General features: G+C 42.1%; 1 protein-coding gene across 1 annotated transcript in view; it reads left to right on the plus strand.

Moving 5' to 3' along the window:
- The window catches only part of Gpc4 (glypican 4), a 113541-nt gene extending 91802 nt beyond the window's left edge, over positions 1-21739 (plus strand). The window contains exons 4-9 of the mRNA XM_048450334.3: positions 10893-11058; positions 16618-16748; positions 16838-16984; positions 18748-18884; positions 19438-19613; positions 19706-21739. Of these exons, the coding sequence (XP_048306291.1) occupies positions 10893-11058; positions 16618-16748; positions 16838-16984; positions 18748-18884; positions 19438-19613; positions 19706-19908 (960 nt within the window). The 3' untranslated portion in view covers positions 19909-21739. The remainder of the gene's footprint in view (positions 1-10892; positions 11059-16617; positions 16749-16837; positions 16985-18747; positions 18885-19437; positions 19614-19705) is intronic.
- The last annotated feature ends 1444 nt before the right edge of the window (positions 21740-23183 follow it).

The following is a 23183-nucleotide window of genomic DNA, read 5'->3' on the forward strand; positions in this document are numbered from 1 at the left end:
ACCACGACACGCAAAACATTTTGGAATTTGGGACTGCAGAAGGTATTGAGTGTTCCGAGCGTTATGACTGATGTGGGAGGACCCAGCTCACTGTGGATGCTGTTGCTACCCTTGGGCAGGTGGTCCTGATGGTATAAGAAAGCAGACAGAGCAAGCCAGTAAGTAATACTCGTCCATGGCTTCCCCAGTGTGGACTGTGACCCAGGATATGTAGGACAAACAGCAATAGAAAGCTAACAAGACAACTTTTATGACTTAATACCAGGGAAGAAGCATCTATACTGGAGCAAAGTTATCTTTGTCAGACTGCTCTTAGGGCTCTTTTCCCTCGGTTCCTAAGTGGGTGGCCTATTTGTTAGCCTCTGTTCAAAACCCTGTGTGCACAGATAGTGGCTTTTGCTTTTGTTATTTAGTTGTTTTCATGATTAGACGAAAGGTCAACATAAAAACTGAATAGTACTACAGATACCAAAACAGTCACCAGATCAGTGATCACAGAGTTCATCTTCCAGTTAGGATCAGCGGGTAATTTATTATCCAAACCAAGGCACTTACTGTCTAAACCAACAGATGCTTATTAACAAACATAACCAGGCAACAGGGACCACTAACTGTTAATGAGCAACTAAGTGCACAGAATGTACCTGCCACCTTAGTTGAGAGGAAGCCAGTGTTTACCAGAGGGAAGCACATGAATCTAAAAATAGGATGTTAGAGAAAACAGATGCTGATTATTTGGATTTAGGAAATAATATGTATTCAGTCAACTGATTCTCTCCTGTCAAGGCTGTAAATTGTTAGGAATTTCTTTGCAGTATATTTTTGCCCACCCTCTCCTTTTTCTTCTGATACCTTCATTGTCTGTGGCAAATATTTGGTGGGGCATATGGATTTAAGGTAGTTAGAAAAATAATCTCAATGCTGTACTTCTGTCAACTCCAGAAATCATTTTTAATCTTGGAAATGCTTAGGTCTCAGTCGGGAAGTAGTCCACCGTCCACAAATCTTCGAGACCCATGTCATTGGCATAAAAGTTCACCTGACACATTTGCCCACTTTTAGCAATTCTCCATGTTCATCCTGAGATGAATGGACAGGAAGGAGCTAATGTGTGCTGTAAATGCCTGTATATACATGTTTACCTGTGTGCTATGTGAACATTATGTAGAGAAAAATTAGAGTGTACATACCGCCCTAAGCAAGTGTTTGAAAAAAAAAAAACTTTCTTTACTTTAACCAAATGTAGGTACTCCTGTTAGTTGGGCAAGAAGAAAAGCTACTTTTTAACATAACTTCTTAAGGTTTTTTTTGTTGTTGTTGTTTCAGAATTGAGCTCTCTTCTGTATTCATTTTTTACTTATGACTTCCTAAATGTTTATAGTTTAATGGGAATATAGTGAATGCAAGATATATCCCATAATTTACACAAGGCAAAGTTATTTGCCAGTTGGTTAAAAAATATCATCAAGCTACATTAAATGTTATGCTTGTAACTGGAAAATAAACAAATAAATAAATGGATTATTTTGGCTTCACTATTGAAAAGCTTCCAGACTTAAGGACTGATTTTAAAACCACAACCTTCAACTAAGTTGGTTTGTATTATTTGAATTACAATAGTAAAACACATAGGTATTAAATCGAAAGAAACCAAAATCAGAGTTGTATCAAATCTATCTTATATGGGATGTCTCTTTGTAGCAGTATGCCAGGTATTGTTGCAGACTTGGGAAAATATTTACTGTATTAATTTTTGGAGTGTAGCTCCCAGTTAAGCAGAATTTAAACATTTGCTGTATGGGGAATGTAGTAAATGACCTAACTGTTAAAAATGTATAATTTAAATCAAATAAGCAGAAAATTGATATGATTAACTCATAATTTGGTTCTCTACCAGTTTATATATTGTTCTCCTTCCAAGGAGAACAATTTAACATATGTAGTTTTTTTGGTGCTTCATAAAATCAATGCCCTCTAACCTGAAAAAAGCCTTTCAGAGTAGGGAATTTATTTGCCCACTGAGGAGATCCAAGCCACTTGCTACAAAGGCAAGCTGCAGAAGCATCCTGGCCCTTGGGGCTGTTCCCTGAATTCTTGCTTAATTCAGAGATGGTCTCACTTTCTCGTGGGTGGATACCTTGTTTTTCCAGACCTCTTTTGTACCTCCAAGATGAACAGTGATTTGATTACCACAAAGCCATCGAGAGGGCCGTCAGTACCAGCAAGCTTTCCTTCCTCCCAGTGAAGAGCACTGCTTGGATGAAGGACTCTTTCCTTGCTTCATTTCATATTCGCTGGACCCAGCAGTGTCAGCATACTCCTTTTAGCCTTAAGATCCCAATTGCAGAGATACCCTCTTCATTAGAAACAGACGGTTCACGAGTAGCCTGCCGCTACATGGCTCATGATGCATTTTTTTAGTTACCTGCTTGTAGCAGCAGTTTTGCCTAGAAGGGTGGAGTCTATTATGGTGCTTAAGAAATGCACAAGTGGTTACATGCACCATGAAAATTAATAGCTCTTCTGCCAAAGAGATACATTCTCATGGTTTCAATTAACACTGGCATAATAGGACTGTGTCTACACCCGCACCCCAAACTACAGGGGCTATAATTAGACAATAGTGTCTTACCATCGGTCTATGAAGGACTCTCCGGCCTTTTAAGCCATTTCTGTGGATCCCTCTTTACTTCTATTCTGAGTATTAGACATTTTGTTATTTTCCCCTACATCATTATAAGTGTAAATAAGCTTTTAAGAAACCGAGTATAAACTTTCATTCTACCCTCAGTAGTATCTTTCTACTTAGACATAAAGGCTAAAATTGCAAAGGGCATGGTGGGACTTAAGATATGGTGGGGGTCTGGATAAGGTGTATGCCCAGAGGATGAATGAGTGAAGATCACCACACCCTTAATCAAGCCAGCCTCTGACGGACAAATGCTGGACATTGGCTTTGTGATTTCTAGAGTGTATATAGATACTCTGGCATAAAACTGCAATATAAAAGTAGAAGAGAAAGCACCTAGAGGGACAGAAGGAGGCTGGGAGGGAAAGGAAGGATAAGGGGGAGGTTAGTGGGATGTCTGCTAAATGTGCTTCTATGAAAATTAGCCTTAGGTAATAGTACCGCACACAATGACTCTACAAAAATGTAGAGTCTTCAAAGGAGTTAAAATAATCATATTTTCATATATGAAGTATAGTAGCCCAGTGATTTCAGACAAAAATAAGGCACGTCGCATATTTGTATAGCCTCTATGTTACCTACAATGTGCCCACAAATATTCTTGAGTGAAGTTGAATTGACTGTATACATTATGCTTTCAAAATCTCCTTATCCGATCAATAGCAAGAGAAAGTGGCATCTTTCCTTCTTGGTGTGTGTATTGAATTGAGAAGGACTTAGGAAACTGCCGACCAAAGTCATCACATCCCACGGCAAGTGTGGGCTCCCTACCTCCTTCTCTTACCAGAATTTGGTGAAATATTTCCTGTTGTTTTTATCGGGTACTTATGTTACCAGGCAACAGATGAAAAGCTAGACCTTTTCTGTTTGTTTGGTGTGAGCGACTGTGCAAAAAAAAAAAAAAAAAGCAAGCGAGTGGGGAAGTGGAGCACAGCAGCAAATGCATGCTCAGAGCTGGAATAAGCTACAAGGCAATGTGTTTCTAACTTGAGAGCAGCACGCTGACTGCCATTGCTGTGTAATGTGGCTGAAGGCCCGTTCTGGATTTCTGAAATGAAATCCAGGCCGTGGGAAGAGCTCCATTCTAGCATTTTTCTTTTTTGCAGACTACTCACTGGAGGTTTTAATGTGGTGCTTGGAAAATGCAGGTTATTTGGTAGAAAGACTTTAAAAAATAGACTTTCCAAGGGGACTTTTCTATAAAGGCTTTTTATAGCAGATATGGCATACAGATGTCATAATACATGTATATACTCAGAAAGGCTGAGAGGAGGGGGATTGCTGCTGTTTCCCTCCTCCCTTTCCGCCTCCTTTTCCTCTTCTTCCATCTCTTCCCCATTCTTTTCAGCTCTAAAGATGGAACCTAGGACCTCGCTACCCCCAAGCTACACACCCAGTTCACAATGGATACTTTTTTCCTCACATCATGCCTCCTGATCCCACCTAACCCCCCCAACCTGCCCAGAATGAAACAAAATAAAATTAAAAGAAAAAAGGGGAGAAAGGGAGAAAGGGAAAAATCTCACGAAAACTGCAGTGTGACACAGTGAGTCATATTTTTACATGTAGGCAAAGAATCACTGGTGTGGTCCAAGGCCCCTAGCTTCTCGTACACCATTGACATTGTTGGGTCCTCCTGAGACTCTGTTACTACCCTGTGTCATGGAGATCCTGCAGCCCTGAACCCACAGGGCCAGCTCCCCCACTCTGGAGCTCATCACAGATGGGGTGAATGTTTGGGTGGGCCATCACATAACTGTGGTTCTGGGCCTGGGTTGGTCAGCCCAACAGCTCTCCTCTGTCTTCATCAGCAGGGTGAGCTCTCAGCATTGCCTTGCTTAGTGCACCCCTTGCAGTGATGAACAAGGGGCGGGGCCAGTCCCCCCAGCTTTCCTGTCCTCAGGATCAGGTCTGTCATACCCTACACCTTCAGGGTGAGTGAGGTGGAGCGGCCACTCTCCTAACTGCGGCAGCAGCTGAGAAGCAGAGCCAGCTCTCCCGCTCTTTGTGACCTCAGGGCCAGCTCTCCCCACTGCCTCTAGTATTGATGGGTGGAGTGGAGGGGGGCATCTCTTGTCCATGCCACCACTGACCGATGAATAATGGGGACGGCTCTCCCATGCTCTTGTCAGGGCTGACTCACCCACACCTCCGCTAACAGGGTTGTCTCTTCCGTGCTGCCCAGGGTCTGCTCTCCACAATGGGTACTTTTAAAAGAAGTTAAAAAGTAATTCAATGTCTTCCCCAGTGACCCTTACTATGGTAAATTTTGAGGTGCTTCCTAGAGTTGCCTAATACTGAGAAAAATCATTGGTCAGTTGTGAAGGATTTTAAGAGTCTTAGAAATTGGATGTTCGTGTATTGGGATTATGGGTCAATTGTTCAAATTGATTTTGGTGTTTGAGTTAACACAGAGATATTCAGTCTAGAAGCAAAAGTGGACACATGTTCTCAGCCTTCCATAAATAATGTCAGCCCCTTCTACCTTCTCTAAGCCCTGTCCGTTCATTTCTCTAGGAATTCATTATCTCTGCTACGTTTAGCTGCACGTCTTTGAGAATTTCAGAACTTGGGTACCATGTGAGCTGTTTGCCGAGTTTGTTTTGTTAAAGGGAGGGCTTTTGTGGTACTAGGGATGAAAGCCAGAGCCTGTGATTGCTAGGCAAGTGTTCTATCGTTCAGCTGCACCCCCCCCCCCCCAGTCAAGGGAAGAAGTCCTCTCTACCATGTCCACTGGTGTTTTCTTGAGCCTTTGAACTCTTTGTGAGCAGGGCTGGTAATACCCTGTAATTATATCTCCTTTCACCTCCCTATAGCAACTGAACAGTTTTAAGGCATGATGCTGGCACTCAGCAAGTCATTATTATTTTATTAAACAATATGTCCTCTCCTCCAAGTATCTAGTATGCATTGCTTCATGTAGTCGTGTCCTAAATTGCCCTCCTATGTCAAACCTGATTCATCTCGCCAGTAAATATTAAATACCGCACCTTATCGTTAGAAAGTATTCAGCCCTGCAGTGTGTTTACTGAGGGTGCAGATAGTGTGTGAGGTCTAGGAGCCCCTGTGTTGCTCTCAAGTTTCCTATAGCCGATTCCAAAGAAGTCGTGTAGATAGATATTCACCAAAGCACCTGGGGCATAGCACTTTCCTGGCATGTGTGAGACCTAGATTTGATCCTCATCACTGAAAATAACATTGGATATCAAGGAAGTTAAGTACGTGTGCTCTAGAACCAGACTACCCGGGGTCCAAAGCTCAGCTTTCAGCTTTGACCTGAAGAACTGTGTGAATCCCTGAATATTTCTTGGCCCCCTTCTACTTCAGCTCTGAGATCAGATATTAATGCTTGCCTCACACAATTGTTTTGAGGGTTAAGTGAGTTACTACATGTCATAAGGCCCTTAAATAAGAACCTGGCATACCCTAAGTATTCCGTAAATGAATCATAAGAATCAATAAAACCCAGCAAAAGCCATGTTTGGTTAAATTGGTCATGAAACCAAATATTTTTTCTTCAATCTAGATTTCAAGACCCTCTTTCGCTAGAGAGATAAATCACTTAATATATGCTTGTCCTAGTCTTACAAGCCTGATGACCTGAGTTTGATAAACCCACATTAAAAAAGCAAGGTGTGGCAATATAGGCTTAGAATCCCAGCTCTGGGGATAGGGAGACATATGCATTCCTGGAGATTGATGGCCTGCCAGCCTAGCCTAGTTAGTGAACTGCAGGCCAGTGGGAGCCCACTATCCTGGCAATAACATCAATAAACAAGGTGGGTAGCTCCTGAAGAAGTCAAGGTTGATTTCTGGCCTCCACATGTGTGATTGCATGTGCACACATACTACATTTGTCCTCTCTCACACACAAACTCTTTCTTCAATGCCTCTTCTTCAACCATTTTTCGCTAGTCAAACTCATTACTCAGACCCAGACAAGCACTCACTCTCTTTCACACAATACTGTAGAAGCTAACCAAGTGTGTTCTCTCTGAGTGCTTTAAATCATCCTTTTTGTTCGAAGATGGAAGGGGAGGGTATATATAGTTTTCCTCTTCTGTCTTCATAAACTTTTGAGAAATAACTATATAACTGTATTCCTAAGAGAAGTCTAAAAATTGTGACTTTTTTGAAATACAATCATAAAGCTCCACCCCGTTCTTATCTCAGCACTAAGTATTCTGGGAGTGATTAACATCTGGATTCAGCAGACCCTACCGAATAAAGGAAAAACAACAGCTGTCAGTCAAAACATGTACACCGAACTGACCATCGGATCGAACCTTTTAAGTGGCATGCTGTACCATAGAGGATAAATACATAACTGCCGATTAAAGGAAGACCTTGGAGTATATTGCTCTTTTAATTATTCCCCATGTGGCATGAGCTGCTACGTGCTTTTGGAACTTCTAAAGTAAATCTACTTCAGTATGTAAGTTTTAGAGAGATTGGAGGCAGCAGTTGACTCTGATGGTCACCAGAGAATGCAATGTAAGTAGATTTGATTTTATCTTTTAAAAGGTCCCAGAGCTGGCTGTGGTGGCACACAGCTTTAATCCCAAAATAAAATATGACTTTAGACACTATATGTTTGTTTATGGGTGAAAAAGATCCAACCTTTCATTCCTACCCAAGAGTATAGTGGTACCATTGGCAACTTGTGGAGGAGCATCCTACAGTCCATGGCATGTGACAGACAGCAAGAGCCACCACTGGGTCAACAGAGCATTGATCTTTTGCCAAAGGCTCCAGAAGAGAATTTCAAATGCACCATAATGCACTATTATTTGGGATTTCCTTCCCTGTGTTGATTGGCACTCCTTCGGCTCTTTACCAGTCTATTTTGCCTTTTATTAAGAAGTCCAGTATAGCTCCAAAAGAGATAGCCATTGGGTTTAGCCCCAGAGGGAGGGGATGTTGCAGAGTGAAGAACCTGTTCTTGTTACACAGGATCTACCATCCAGAAGTGGGCAGGTTGGTGAAGTTGGGTCCCAAAGCCTGGAATGCTAGTTTATTGAAGTGTCTTCTAGAATGGGGAGGTGCTATGGGGGGGGGCGGGGACTCCTACTCTTTAGATTTCCTAGCTGTTTAAAAAAACTCTTCCCCTAATATAAGGCTCTTATACAGCAAATGGGATTTGCTTCCCAGATCCGGAATTCCCTTCTGGTGAACTATTGCATGTGGTCTGATTTATGGCTGAAAAGAGAAAGAACACTTTTTTTTCCTCTCGCTTCAGTGTTTAACGTGTTCTTTTGTCCCAGTTTTCTTATAATTTCTCCATCTTTCTTCACAGTTGTAGTATTATTTAGTGTTCCCATAGCCAAGTGATCGCTTTTAGTAGTTATACAGCAAATCACACATACAGCACGAGCCAGTCCTTAGCCAAAAAAAAAAGAAAAGAAAAGAAAAATGGAAAAACGTTTCCATACCCATAATCTTTCTTTAATGAAACTCCACTGTGTCATGTGATTTCATCTGCTGTCTGATTTTTTTTTTCAAGACAAGGTTTCGCTGTAGCTTTGGAACCTGTCCTGGAACTCGCTCTGTAGACCAGGCTGGCCTAGAACTCACAGAGATCTGCCTGCCTCTGCCTCCTGAGTGCTGTCCCGGCTTGCTCTCTGATTTTAAACTGGAGACTGACTATACCAGACTCATTTAGGGGAGGGCATCACAAGGTCTCCTGCATTAATGATTTGACATGCAGTTGAACTTGGCATGTAAATGTAATATGGTGTTTGCTAGAGTTATCTTCCCCACTCCATGAAAATAAATAATATAACAAGTGCTTTGGAAAATGCTCTTTGAATCTACTGATCTTTACTTGAACATTTTGTTTACTTCGTAAAGGTCTATTCTACCTTGGGATTTTCTTTTGTGTTCTGTAGAGCACATATTCTAATACAGAAAACCTCACTTAGTTTGATATCTGACATCATAATCCCAGACACATGTTAAATGCTCAGTATCTACATTGACACTTTAGCTTTCTACATTCACTCCACCGGGACATTGCTAGCTCTTAAGAATAATGTTCAACATACCAAGTACTATTCTGTAATTCTCCTTTCCTTCCCCTCCATCTGCCTCTCTCTCCTTCCTTTCCCGCCTTCTTTCCACTCTCCTCTCTCATTAGTATTATTTTGTAAGCAGGGTCTCACCCTTTTCTCCGGGCTGACTTTTACTTGCTGTCCTTCTGCCTCAGTGTCCTAAGTCTGCGATCTGAGGCATGCTCTAACACATCTAGCTGTATTGTGGGTTTTTATAAGTCATTTACATAACTTATGTATCTCTTAAGATCCGGCCATTTAGCAGCCTCTCTAATGTGGACTGGAACTAAAAACGAAGAAGAAAATAAGCACAGCCTAAGAATAGACTTGCCTGTCTTCTGTTTAGGATGACAGGAAGCCGTGACACATCTGGGAAATCATAGTGACACAGTGTCTGATAAGGTGCAGTACTGGAATCAAATGCGGGAAGGTGGCTGTCAGCAGGTTGTTTAATCTCTGCCTGCAGTTTGCTTATCTCTACAATGTGAGAGCAGCATCGCTGGTGTTAGGCTAAGCCCCTTTCAGTGCAGACTTCTGTGATCCTATGACTTGGGCTCCCTTCCTCCTTGAGGCCTGCTTGTTCATCTGTAAAACGAGAGGTGAATGACTATCAAAGTCCTAACAATGTGTGACTCCAAAGGAATGAACTTTTAGCTAGCCAGAAAATCTAGTTATCCAGAGAGGCCATTCCTCTAGGATATTGGTTAGCCAGAATTTTACTGTACATTAATACACAGTTAAATAGACTAATTTAATGCTTAGGAAAACATTTGGGAATGGTTAGAACTGTGGAAAAGTCCTAACTCTTTGTAGAGAATGTTGATTTTAGTGTATACAATTACCATCTTGTTGCATGCTTTTCCCCCTTTACGCTGGTATTCTGTTGGGAATAAGCCAGAGAAGGGTGTGTGTGTGTGTGTGTGTGCGCGTGCATGCATGCGTGTGTGTGTGTGTGTGTGTGTGTGTGTGTACCCAGATGTGCACCCACATGCACCAGATAGACAGCACCATCCTGTTCCTGTTCCTAAGGGCACTGTTGATAAGTGATATCCAGAGCAACACATCAGAGCAGGTGACATACATTGCCAGCCACCCTGCATCCCAGTATTTGCTCCCTGCTATAGTATCTGCTTCTTCTAAAAGTCTATGCTTGAAGAACTAGTTGCTGATGAGAGTAAAGAATGCACTAATCCTCTGATAAAGGCTCCAAAAGAGAAGAGGGCAGAGGGAGTAAGCCAGGAACTTTGAGTTAGCTGCCAGCATATGATACCTAGCTGGGATCCTTTCTTACTATTGATGGACATGAAGAATGGGATGGAATTGGCTCTTGCATGACCCTAAGCAGTTTCATCCGCCTCAACAAGAAAGATGACAGTAAATGCCGTTTCTCTCAGAGGGTGGCTAGCCTAGTCTGATTTGAGTAGTGATTTTATCTTTGCTGTTTGACTCCTATAGGGTCTCCCGGTTTCTGCTTAGTGTCCACCCCTTCTAAATTCTGGCCATATGCACACACTCCTATGCCACATTACTGTCCTAGGTTCCTCCACCTTATTCTAAGAAAATACAGGTGCTGTGTGCCTGCTTGTCGGTTCCATTGGCGTCCCTGAGATGATCTTCATTTCCTTTCCTTCTCCACTGAAATTCAATAACTTTCTCATAACTTAGCAGAAGCCTCATCACTTTGATTATATGTCACAAGAGCACTCCATACTTGACTGTCCACAGACCCTGTAGTTTTCACCTTCTGCATGGCTTTTAGATGTTGAACAAAGTATACACGAAGTATCCTTGGGAAATATACTTGGAGGTTAACGTGCAAAGGGCCGTCTTGGAATCAGTATTTGAATACAAGTTGTACCTATGTCTCAGTCTGGTACTGAAAAGCAGGGATTGCAACAAGGTCTTGAGTTCTACCGTCAGCAGCCCTAAACTAAGAACAGAACTCAACATTGCTCTCACTCCCCCCACTCCAGCTTTCCGGCACCCGTCTTCCACTTGTCTAATTCTTACTCTAATCCACTTCCACTGGAGTCAAGCCTCCTAATTGAGAACACTATTAACTCATCCTGAAGTTCCCGGATGATCCTCCAATGTCAGTTGTGTCTCCTTTAACCCAACAGTGGCTTTCTTTTTTTGGTCTTGTCACACATTAGGTGAACCCCACAGCCCAGTGCACGGAAGCGCTGCTGAAGATGACCTACTGTTCCCACTGCCGGGGCCTGGTGTCTGTGAAGCCCTGTTACAACTACTGCTCTAACATCATGAGAGGCTGTTTGGCCAACCAAGGAGAACTTGATTTCGAGTGGAACAATTTCATAGGTGAGCGCGCGATTGATGTATTTGTTTTACTAGCGATGACTCCGCTTCTTGCCACAAGGACTGTTGTAATTGCCAGCTCTGAGATTTTTCCTTTCGTTTTAATGTGAAATGTTTGGCAGAGTTCTGGCTTTGCTGTGCTCAGTACTTTGAGGTAGTAAAATCAGCACTGCCAGTCAGTGTCCTCTTGAACTAATGGTGGCATTGCAGAAGACAGTTAGATGCACCGGCTTTGAATGCAGCGGGAGGTATCTTTTTGATATTTCCTGTGAAATTCTCAGGTTTAGTACTCATCCTGGGTCTGTTCATGTTCACTCTGATGTACAGTCTTCACAGAGCTATGAAAGTAGCTTTGAAGATTCTCTCTTGGGTTGGGCAGGTGGCTCCGTTGGTAAAGTGCTTGTTTTGCTAGAACAAGGGCCTATGTTTGATCTCCACAATCAGAAAAAAAAGCTAGGAGTGGTGGGGTACCGGTAATCCTACGGCTTGGGAGGTAGAGACAATTAGCCTAGCATAAGTTCTGTGCTTCAGGCCAGTGAGAGACCCTTTATCAAAATAATAATAATAATAATAATAATAATAATAATAATAATAATAATAATAATAATAATGTGACCATAGCATTCTTAGGGATCCTGAAGTTATCCTGGCACAACCCCTGCCCCTACACACAACTCTCCCACACACACTATAGTCTTTTTTTTACATGCCTCCCAAATCTTTGGGAAACTGACCAGATGCCCATTTGACCATCGGATCCGAAGAACTCTTTTGTGGAAAATTACAGAATTTGTTTTCGTAGGGGACTTAGCCATGGTAGAGTCCTCTTACATGAGTAGGCGGATTCTTTCTCTGATTATTTAGGAAGTAGGACTATTGAGTCTGATTTCTGCCAATTAGGAAGCCATTACTAGAACCCAGACAGCACTGCAAACTGTCTAGGTTCTGAGAAGGCCAGTTAGGATTTCGGGGAAACCATAAGCCTGATGTAAACAGCCAGCAGCCGTCTACATTAGTGCCCATTGTGCACACCGCTTCTGAAAGCTCCCTGGCCGGTATTGAGGTCACACAGGCCAGCATTGGCGGAACAGTACATACATGCTTAGAGAGTACCAATTTGTTCTCATCCCCCGGTCACATTCGCAGAACTGCACATTGAAATGCCTTTAGAGGAACCAACTTTTTGCTAAGTCTTCCTTATCATGGGAGCGTGCATGTAATTTGCTGGCTCGGTTTTGCTTTATTTTGTTTCATTTTGTTTGTTGAAGGTTTAAATTTTTTGGAGTAGAGGAAATTGGAGTAAGAAAATGCATTTTAGACTGAGCGAGAGTGAATTGCCATATTAAGGCTGTTTGAAAGTGCATCAATAAATTGGGTCCCACCAATTCTTAAACATAGAGACTTGGGAGAAAAAGATGTAAATATTACACTCTGAAGCATAATTGTGGCCTACATAGCTCAAAGCTGTGGAAACCCTGGGAAACAAATCTTTTACATACAGAAAAATAAAATCTCATGGGAGGGGAAATATAAAACCATAAGTACACACAAACCCAAATGGTGTGGCATGCCTGGAATGAAACCAGGGGAGAAATGAAAAATGTCCTATGGAAATAAAGACTATGGTATCGCCCTATCTAACTAAGGTCATCCTCTTCCTCCTCTACACCAATTATACCCTCCCCATAGGCAGTTGTGGAGTTTGTGATTCATTTACTTTTTCTTCTTAAATTGCTGTTTTGGGTTGGTTGTCGTTTTTCTTCTTTCTTGCCATGTAGCCCAGACTGGCCTCCAACTCACCCTCCTCTAGCCCCTGCCTTCGAATGGGTGAAATTGCAGGTGTATCACAGGTAGCTAAACTTAGTTCTTAAAGACAGTGGGGCTTCTTAGCTTTTGAACATAGTAGGCTTTTCTCTGGGGCAAGCGAGTTGTTTGGCATGCAGTATGAAAAGCTTCTGGTGACAGTGAATTTTACTTCCTCTCCTGAGGGCAGTACAGGGACAATTCTATCTTACATTCAGTTATTGCAGCCTGTTCAGCGGCAGCCACTACCAAGGCCCAATCACATCCTTATACCAAAGCCCAAATTCCTCTCCGTCTCACCTGCGACCCTCCAGATACACAGCATATCAAAACCATATTTGGGCTGGTTGATTAATGTTTTCAGCCTTCAACTGTGTTTCTTATAGTGTATTTTTAAAGTTACGTGTGCTATCTGTGAAGAAACGGAATTAAACCCAAGTGAAAATAGATAGGATTTTGGAATTGATTTTCTGCAGCTATTTTAAATGATGCTCTTGGAGTGATGTAGTATGCAGTTGTATGTCAGCGTCATTTTTAATGGATATACTACCCTTTATTTCTAATGAAGCTGATATAAAAAAGGCCAGACATAATAGACATGTTAATCTCCTGTTCTTTTTCATGGATTTTTCACAAGGGTTTAATTAATCTCCTTCATGGTTGTAGAATTCAGTCCCAATTACATGCCTTTGCTGTAAATATTCATATTCTCTCTCTCGCTGGAATTTTTCTTTGCTGTGTAAATGACTGTGCAGTTACTGAGTAGTCAAGGATTTGTTTCATCCCTTTGAAAGTCACATCTTGGGGTTAAGTTGGGAAACTGCCTTCGGCTCTTCAGTCAGGTTGGGAGGCTAAAGATGTGGCTTTCTGATTATTTATTGGAGACACAATGAAAAAGTAATCACTTTCCCTAGTGAGAACGGAATACTTTTTCAACACTGTTTTTTATGAGCATACATTAATTATATTTAATAATGGGTTTCATATGATATTTTCATACATGCTGATAATATATTTGATCATACTCCTCGCCATTACCCTGACTTGTCTCCTCCCACTCTTACTGATTCCCAAGAAAGGGATGCTTTTTTGGGTGAGTTGGGAGGGGCCCCTTAAAACCAGTGTGTTGAGCTAGTCCTGACTCTTTCTCAAAACGAGCAGGGATTTTCCAAATCAGCCTTGTTGCTGGGTTCTCCATGTTTCCGCAACTGCATCACCACAAGTTCTAAGTGCTCAAGTCTTGTCAGCCTTCCTCAGGACTGGTCCAACTTCGGGTCCAAATATGGGAAACACCTTTGGAAACTCAACCTTCATGTAAAAAAAAAAATGTCTGCCTTTCCACTACCCCCAAAAGAAGCTGGTTTTCGGAGAATCATAAATTCTTCTAAGGTTCAACTTGTGTGTCACATGCTGTGCCTCTCTTAGCATTCAGTTGACTCAGAGCCAACCCTGTTAATGTCACATGTTGCTGCCAATGGGAATTTAGTATTGGAATTGCTGACGGGGACACCAGTCAGTTCCTGGCGGAGGCAGGAAGCAGTATGATATCCCATGCATATGAGAATTGTGGCCTCTGTCAACCACACAAGGAAAGTAAAATACCAAACCAGCCATCTTCGGCATTTCTTTGGGGGACTGGTGGCGGCTGTCGAAGGGGCGGTGGCTAGCCAGTCCTGACTTCCTGCAGGGTTCCAGGCAGCTTTGGCTTTGGTCTGTGAACCACAGGCAGAATGGATCCTCAGTCGCATTCTTCAGCTGTGCGACACGCAACGCCATGGCACCGGCCCCGACAAAGGCCTGGGTTCCCTCTCCATTCCCAGGCCCTTGTGTATGGCCAGTGGCCCTGAGTTTACAAAGACGCCAAACAGCCAGAAGAATTGGGGTTTATGTTTCCTTTCAGGCTTTCACAAACACATTAGGGATCGATTTGGCCTGCCTTTCCTCACCACTAGGGGAATAAATAGGTACAAAATGTACCCCGCCCCCCTTTAAAACCTCTGAAGTTGGGAAGTTTGTTATTTATTCATAATATTTTGATTTGGAGCTCACGATTTCTTGGCTTTTGAAGGAATGTGCTTTTTGTATGTGGGGGTCCCTCGGCTTTGACAGTGACAAACACGTTTACGCTGTGCTCCGCTTGTTTGCAAAAGTCGCCTTTCTCTAGCACATCAAAAGCATTTCCCCCCCCTCCCCTCTAGTACAATGGCATATTCATGCTTTCAGCCTTCACTTAAAGGTTAGAGACATCATTTTATTGGTGCTTACTATTACTTTCAAGCATCACACGGCACAGGAATCTGTTCATTGTTGTGGCCTCACGCTTTCTAAAGTGTTGTGTAGTTGCTTATTCTAGGTTGAAAGTGAAAAGTTGATAACCAACTTTGATTTCATTTTTCGGATGATACTTAAAGCCTTTTCCCACTAGAACGCTTAGGTAGAAGCTCAGTTGGGGTAGCAGCTGAGAGGGACACCCAGCTGCTGGGTGTCTGAAAGGGGACACTCTTTTCTCGTTCTTGACATTGAAGTACCTATAGGAGTAGACAGTGGCGATCTAACTTCTGGAGTGTAAAGGAGAAAGCACCGTTAACTATTGAAACCCAGCTGCTAAGAGCGCATCTCCTTCGTGCAGAGGACCCAAGTTGGTTCCCATCACCCAACCATGAGGCAGGTACCTCATGAGTACTTGTAACACCAGCTCCAGGGTATCAACCAACTGTGGCTTCACAGGCACTCCCACCACTTGCACATGCCCACAGACAGACCGACACAAACACACCCCCCCCACACACACATAGTAATAAAAAAATGGTTTTTCAAAAGTTTATATTGTGTCAATAATTAACACATCCTTCCCTCCCGCCTTGGGGGGGGGGTTCATTTCCAAAAGTTCTAATTTTGTGCAAGTTATCAGCCAAAGATACCAAATCCTAATCCCCAAAGGCACACATGGGAATAAATAACAGCTTGTCTTCACTAAGGAATCCAACACTTGCTAGGAAATGACAGTGCCCTCCAAAGCCTAAAAGTGACTTCCAGGTATCGCTGAAACCACATACCACAAATGGACAATGTTTGTGCATTGTGTTTTGTCTCGTGATTCCACTGGAATCCCCCAAAGCATGCATAGTACTACTAAATCAGCTGAGGCCCTCACGTGTGTAAACAGGGTTATCTTAACCCCAAAGTGGCACGCCTCAAAGTTTCATTATTCAAAGTCATTAGGATTCCCAGAACGCTCTCATTTCTTTTATCCAAATGTGCACTCAAGGATCTGCAATGTCTCTTTAAGAGAAATGAAAGAAAAGAATTGGTATGCCAGGATTGTAACTGATTTATGTTTTCAACTCTTGTAAATGGAACCTGAAAGGAAAAGATCCCAGGAAAGTGTCTGGGAGAAGAGGCATGTTCCTCTGTCCCTAGCCAGATTGTCAGCTGGGTGCTGGCTGACATATGAAGGAGTGGGTTATCCAAAAGATGGGAGATTCCCGATTGAATTTCCTTGCCCCAGAGCAAAACATTCATCTGGCTCCTTCATACTAGCAAACTGCTGATACATAATGTGTAGATACAATTTGAAATTATAGAAATAGCTAGAAAATTAAAAAAAATGGGAAAAACACTGTATTATCTCCTTCCCCTTCCCCCTTCCTGTCCTCCTTCTGAAAAAAGCAACAGCAATAAAATGATCAGGCTGATGGTCAAATCTGAACTAATGATTTTTCTGTCTGTGCTGTATTGTCTTTTTCCAACCCGTACTAGACGCTATGCTGATGGTGGCGGAGAGGCTGGAGGGCCCTTTCAACATTGAGTCGGTTATGGATCCTATCGATGTGAAGATTTCTGATGCTATCATGAACATGCAAGATAATAGTGTGCAAGTGTCTCAGAAGGTATTGCAGGCAGGATGCTGGGCGGGACAGCAAGACACGCCCTCTGCCTTGTCAGTAACATCCCTAATATGAACTCACTTTCCCTGTAGGTTTTTCAAGGCTGTGGGCCTCCGAAGCCTCTCCCGGCTGGCCGAATTTCTCGGTCCATCTCTGAAAGTGCCTTCAGCGCTCGATTCAGGCCTTATCATCCAGAGCAACGCCCAACCACAGCCGCTGGCACTAGTTTGGACCGGCTGGTGAGTACTTTAGCAGGAATGGGTGTGTTTAATGGCAACAAACTCCAAACATTGGCTCAAAAAAATGAACTTTTAGTTGGAAGGCGTACATGTGTGAGTCTTTTAGGTGTTTAACTTTTTAATCTTGTTGTATGTGGATGGCAGTAAATGTGCCTCGTTTTCTGTCTCAGAAAGGTTCTATATAGTCAAGGAAATGGGTTGTAACAAGTTTCATCTCCAGACTTCTCTTCAGTGCCATTGTGAATTTACTGAGCATCTATTATATACCCGCCACTAGGTTATGCAAAAGGGGAAGCTCAGGGCAGTAAGACAGGGCCTCGGACTTCAAAGACCTCAACAAAGGGACTGAAGCGCCAGTCTAAGCTGTTCAGTAAGAGCCAAAGTAGTCTCACAAGTAAACAACCTAAAATCCTGAGTTGATTTCATGTGATAACATTTAACTTGTTAATGTCGTGCATGGATTTACTTTTTTTGACCAATAAGGTAAATAATGCCAATTTCAAGCATCTTCACATTATCTGCACCATACCTAAAATACAATCAGCCTTGTATATCAGGAAGCGAAGTGCCTGCAGAAGTCCTTGTAGAAAGGACATCTTTGCCATTGGCTACTCTTTCCTAATCCACCCTTTCAAAGTAAATTTCTTCATGCAGCAAAACAACCTTGATTCACTTTGTCTTTGTTGGCTTTTAAATATGTTTTTTAAAAAAACCTTCCATGGTGCCTTTTAGTATATAGGATTTTAAAGTGAAGTGGGTTGAGGGCAGAGTGGCGTGGTCTAGGCTTGTGAAAGGTCAAAGTCGATGATGGTAGGATAAGAGAAAAATCTAGGCTATAGACAGGTGACACACGGCAATGTCCAATGGCAATCTGGGAGTACTAGTGCCATAGTCGGAGGGAACCCAGGAAGTCCGACAGGATACTGATGTGAAAGGAAGAATAAAGCCAGTGAAGTTTTCCTGTGTGGTGTGGACGCTTGATTCAGACCAGGAAAGCCTAGGGTGAAAAAACTGTGTTACAGGCTACGGAGCTTGGCGGAGCTTGGGTGGCAGTTACATGAGGAAGTAGACAGTGGATCCAGGATCCAGGCAACTTCTTTAGAGTTTGCACTTGAACTATTAATTCCTCTGAGTGATTGTTTATTTCTTGGTATTTTCCTTCAGTCTGAACTTGAAACACTGAGTTGCATATGATCTAGAGCTATTTAGAAATGATCAAAAGGCACATCCATAAATAGTTTGGGTTTGGCTTAGATTTTAAGATGGATTTATGTCAACAACATTATTTTCTTGCTGTTTTATTTCATGTGTATGGACGTTTTGCTTGCATCTATGTGTGTGTACCACTTGGATTCCTGGTTAAGTGTAGAGTTCATAAAAGGGCATCGCATCTCCTGAAATTGAAGTTATAGATAGCTGTGAGCTATCAGGTGTGCACTAAGGGTTTATTCCTAACTACTGAGTCATCTCTCCAGCCCCGTTGTTTGTTTAAAAAGTGAATATAATATGTTTTGATCAAATTTATCCCCATTTCCCTTTCTTGTTGTCCTCTAAACTAGTGAGCCTTCTACTTATATAATGTGTGTGTATGAGAGAGAGACAGAGAGAGGAGAGACAGGGTCAATGAGTTTATTTCAGGGTTGTGTACAGAAGCAAGGGTGTGAGGGGTTATTTACAGCCTCCCGAATACCGAGTGCTGGGATCATACATTGTAGTTTTGCATTTGTACTTAGATGAGCCGTTTTTTAAATTTTCTTCCTTAGGTTACTGATGTCAAGGAAAAACTGAAACAGGCTAAGAAGTTCTGGTCCTCTCTCCCAAGCACTGTTTGCAATGACGAGAGGATGGCGGCAGGGAATGGCAATGAGGATGACTGCTGGAACGGCAAGGGCAAAAGCAGGTCAGCCTCCCCCAGGGAAAAAGCAGCGTCTCCGCTGTGACCGAAGTGAAGCAGCTCTCCGTGGCTAGTGATGCCACAGAAAGTGTCTAGGTGTCCTTAGGCATGGGCTTTGGCATTTGGGTGTTCCAAAAGGCACCCAGATACTTACAAAGGCTGGACTTGGCAGTAGTTCTACTGTAGTGCTAAGGGCTGTTAAAAACATTCAGTGCCCGTGGTCCTTGGCTCAGGGTCCTGGCCTTCTAAAAGCGCCACTTCTCAAAAGATCACATTCTCTTTGATGATTCCATGTATCCCACCCTGGCACACTCCGTGACTGAGATAAGCACCCATTCAGAGAGTGTTTTTCTTTACCAGTCCAATCGCCACAAAAGAGGTCACAGTCAGATCACAGAAACTATAGAGTCCCAGGAGGGAGAAGGAGCAATCAGAGTTGATTGTAAATGGAAGAATGTCTACTCCACTCTGTTGGGTGGAGACCCTGACGTTCAGCAAAGTCTTTGCTCGCCTATACTTACTTACTGATCATCTCAATGGAGTCATGTCTTACTTTCAGGTACCTGTTTGCAGTGACAGGAAATGGATTGGCCAACCAGGGCAACAACCCAGAAGTCCAGGTCGACACCACCAAACCAGACATACTGATCCTTCGTCAAATCATGGCCCTTCGGGTTATGACCAATAAAATGAAGAATGCTTACAACGGCAACGACGTGGACTTCTTTGATATCAGTAAGCGTTGGTGATTTTGACGTATGGGGTTTGTTCTTTTCTGACCTGATGAGACTATGTGCCCTGAAATCTCTGTTCTCTTTTCAATGCAGGTGATGAAAGTAGCGGAGAAGAAAGTGGAAGTGGATGTGAATATCAGCAGTGTCCTTCTGAGTTTGAGTACAATGCCACTGACCATTCTGGGAAGAGTGCCAATGAGAAAGCCGACAGTGCCGGTGCCCGTGCTGAGGCAAAGCCCTATCTCCTCACTGTCCTCTGCCTCTTGTTCTTCGCTGTGCAGAGGGAGTGGAGATAATTGTGAAACTCCGAGTAAAAGTGTTCATCGTCAGAGAGTTCAGAGGCACCAGTTCTCACTTTTTTACCATCCTAGTGACTTTGCTTTTTAAATGAATGGACAGCAAATGTACAGTTTTTACTATGTGGCCACTGGTTTGAGCAATGTTGACTTTGTTTTCTCATTCAGTTTGAGGGGACAGCAGGAACTCCTGCGTTTAAGTTTGTTCTGCTCCTTCAGAAATCGTGTTCAATGTGGCTAACAGTGTAGGTACAGAGCTGTAGTTAGTTGTGCATTTGTGATTTACCACTCTTGTTTTGTTTTGTTTTGTTTTTTTGCTCATTTTATTTGTGGGGCTTTTCTTTTTGAATTATGATCTCACCTTGTTTCTCACAAGAAAACCAGGGTCCTTTCTTGGCATGTAACATGTACGTATTTCTGAAATATTAAATAGCTGTACAGAAGCAGGTTTATTTATCATGTTATCTTATTAAAGGAAAAAGCCCAACAAGCCGTAAAATTTCCATTTATCCCTCTTATTTGAACTGCCTTATCTGGAGAAGTGGAGACAACTTTGAGGTTTCTTTCTTCCGTTTGTGTTCAATTAGGACAGAATGTAGTGGCTTCTGAGCCACTTGTCAGGTTGCATTCAAACACCAGTCTAAGAAGAGAGTTCGACTCCACTCAGAACTGGGTTCTGGAAGAGACTGCAGACCGCCCATTTGTATTGAGTGCAATCTTGAATTCTTGAATCCACCCATACTCAAAGTGTACCCGATCCAGGAAAATAAAGATTCTTGATGTAGGTGCCCTTGAAAGATGAAAGGCACTCAGGGCGCCCCACTTACCCCATGTACACTCTTGGACTTGGAGGGTATATATTAAAAACCAGGCAGCTTAGGGAGCCACCATGTACCAGTTTCTGCGTCCGTGCTGATACTCTGGTCCTTTAACCCAATGGCAGTAGCAGGTGACCAACAATCTCATTTGTCCCCCTGTGTTGGAGGAATCCAGATTCCTGACCCACTGACCACTCTGGGAAGAGTGCCATAAAAGGGAACTGTCTGGCAGCTAGCCAGAACTAGGGTACAGCCTGGGCTCAGGGAATAGCTGTCAACACCCAAGCAGAGTTTTTGTCTGTGTGTACGTTTGCATTTTGTAGACTCCAGTTTTGAAAAGAGTGTAAGGTGATCTAATTGGATTTTTTTTTTCTTGCCATTCACTTTTGATCAGTTAAATGAAGGACCCAGACTGGTTTGTAGCCATCTGCTATCCATCCTGCCCAGGGAGCTCACCGAGAGGAGAGCTGGGTGTCCAGATTTTTGTATGTTATCCTTTGTGGGAGGAGTGGGGGTACATAGAGCTAAGAAGACCTCATCTCCTTGGAGGCCCTTAGCCACATAGATGAACTAGCAAAAGCCCTAACTTGTCCCAGGCCAAAGACTTTCCCACTGCCTTGCCCCCTTGGAAGCCCTTTTCTTGTGTCCAAATGACTGGTCAGAAAACCTGGAGAATGTAGCAGATCATTTCAAAAGGAGTTCTCAGAAGTCTTTAGAAACACTACCACTGTGCAAGGTTCTTCTGCTCTCTAAGTCATTAAGATGCCAGAAGCCCATAGACAGGTTGTTTTACGTTATTGTTCAATCTTCAGTTGTAAGAGGAAAGCTCTATTTTTATATTGAAACATAATTACTTGATAGCTCAGGGTCTACATTTCATTCAACTTTTTACACCAAATTCTTCAGAATGGTCAAAATGAAATATTGGGGACTGTTGTAAACAGAGGCTTAATTTTATTAGAAGTAGCCAGTTATTTATTAAAGCATGATGTTAATAAAATAGGCATATTCTGGCTGGTGTGTATAAGTGGTTTTTCTTTTTTAAAGCAAATCACAGGAAACATAGCTAGCTCCATTTATAAACGAAGAAAAGTAGATTGTAAATAGCTGGGCTGCCTTGTGAGAACTTGGAAAATGTGCAGATAGTTAGTAAGTACCTCAGTTGTGAGGAATTTCCTCTTTAGCTTAGACTGCTATTACTTTTACTTGGTAGAAATGAATCTGGTCTCCGAAATATGGCTCAAAGATTTATCCCTGTAGACCTTGTTAGATTGTTTTTAATTTAAAACCTTGAACTCTGCCCAGCTGTTTTCTTTCAGTCAAGTCCTCCAAACCAATAACATTTTCCAAATTAAATATTCTTGAAGGTTTTTCTGGACCTTTACTGATTTGTTTTCTTTCTTTACATTTTTCCTCTGTTACCCTTTTATTATTTAAATTGTCTCTTGCTTTTGAACTTGAACTATGAAATAAACAAACCATAGATTTTTCCATTCAGGTCTGACTGGACAACTTTTGGCTTCTTACCAGCTGGCAGACTTATCCTCACCGCCACCCCCCCCAAAAAAAAAGGAGAATAAAGGCAAGTTGAGTATTTGAAAACCTTTCGAGTTTTGAGTATGAGGCAGAATAAAAGCCTTTAGGAGAGGACCTGACTTCTCCAAAGTTAGCAGCATGTGAAAGGGTTGAGTGCTACCAAGTTATTTATAAAAGTTATTTTCTTTCAAGCACTTCACTGACTGCATTTAAGAAAAAAAATATGGTAGAGATTGTCAGAAAGGGGATTGCAAGGCAAAAAAAGACAAAAGTTTTATAACTTAGATTGTACGCTACCTAGTATTTGGATAAAAGTAAAAACTGCAAAGAATTGATTTGCACCTTTAAACATGAGTTAGACATTTAGAAACCTAAAAGTTTACATGAAATATAAATTGTCAGTTGTGATAATAGAACCAATAATAAAATAAGTTTAGATGGTACCGCACACAATTCTACTTCCAATTTTGTGTTGAACGAATATTTATTTACATAGTGAAATGGTTTAAAAAGTTAATAACAATGTCTACTAGAGAAATGAAAGAGGGAGAGAGAGATCATTGGCAAATACAAAAATACATCTTACTCTTGGAAACAAGAGAAAAACACTCAGAAAATATGACTCAAAACTTAGCAGAGAAAATATAACTGCATTGTATTGATAACCTCATAAATTGAGTTTCTCTATTTTTAACTTTAATTTTTCTAAAACCCCCTCTGCTTAGAAAACTAGTTGAAGGAGTCTGAGGATGTGTCTCAGCTGATGGGATGCTTGCCTAGCACTTTGTGAGGCAGCACTGGGTTCCTTCTCTAGCAGTCCGTAAACTGAATATTAGAGCACTTGTGGGGAGCACAACATCAGAATGTCACCTTTTATTCTCCTAATTCTGTTAAATATATTGATAGTGTAGGATCCTAATG

The sequence above is a fragment of the Myodes glareolus genome, chromosome X, assembly GCF_982192425.1.
Source record: "Myodes glareolus chromosome X, mMyoGla1.1, whole genome shotgun sequence".
Taxonomy (NCBI): domain Eukaryota; kingdom Metazoa; phylum Chordata; class Mammalia; order Rodentia; family Cricetidae; genus Myodes; species Myodes glareolus.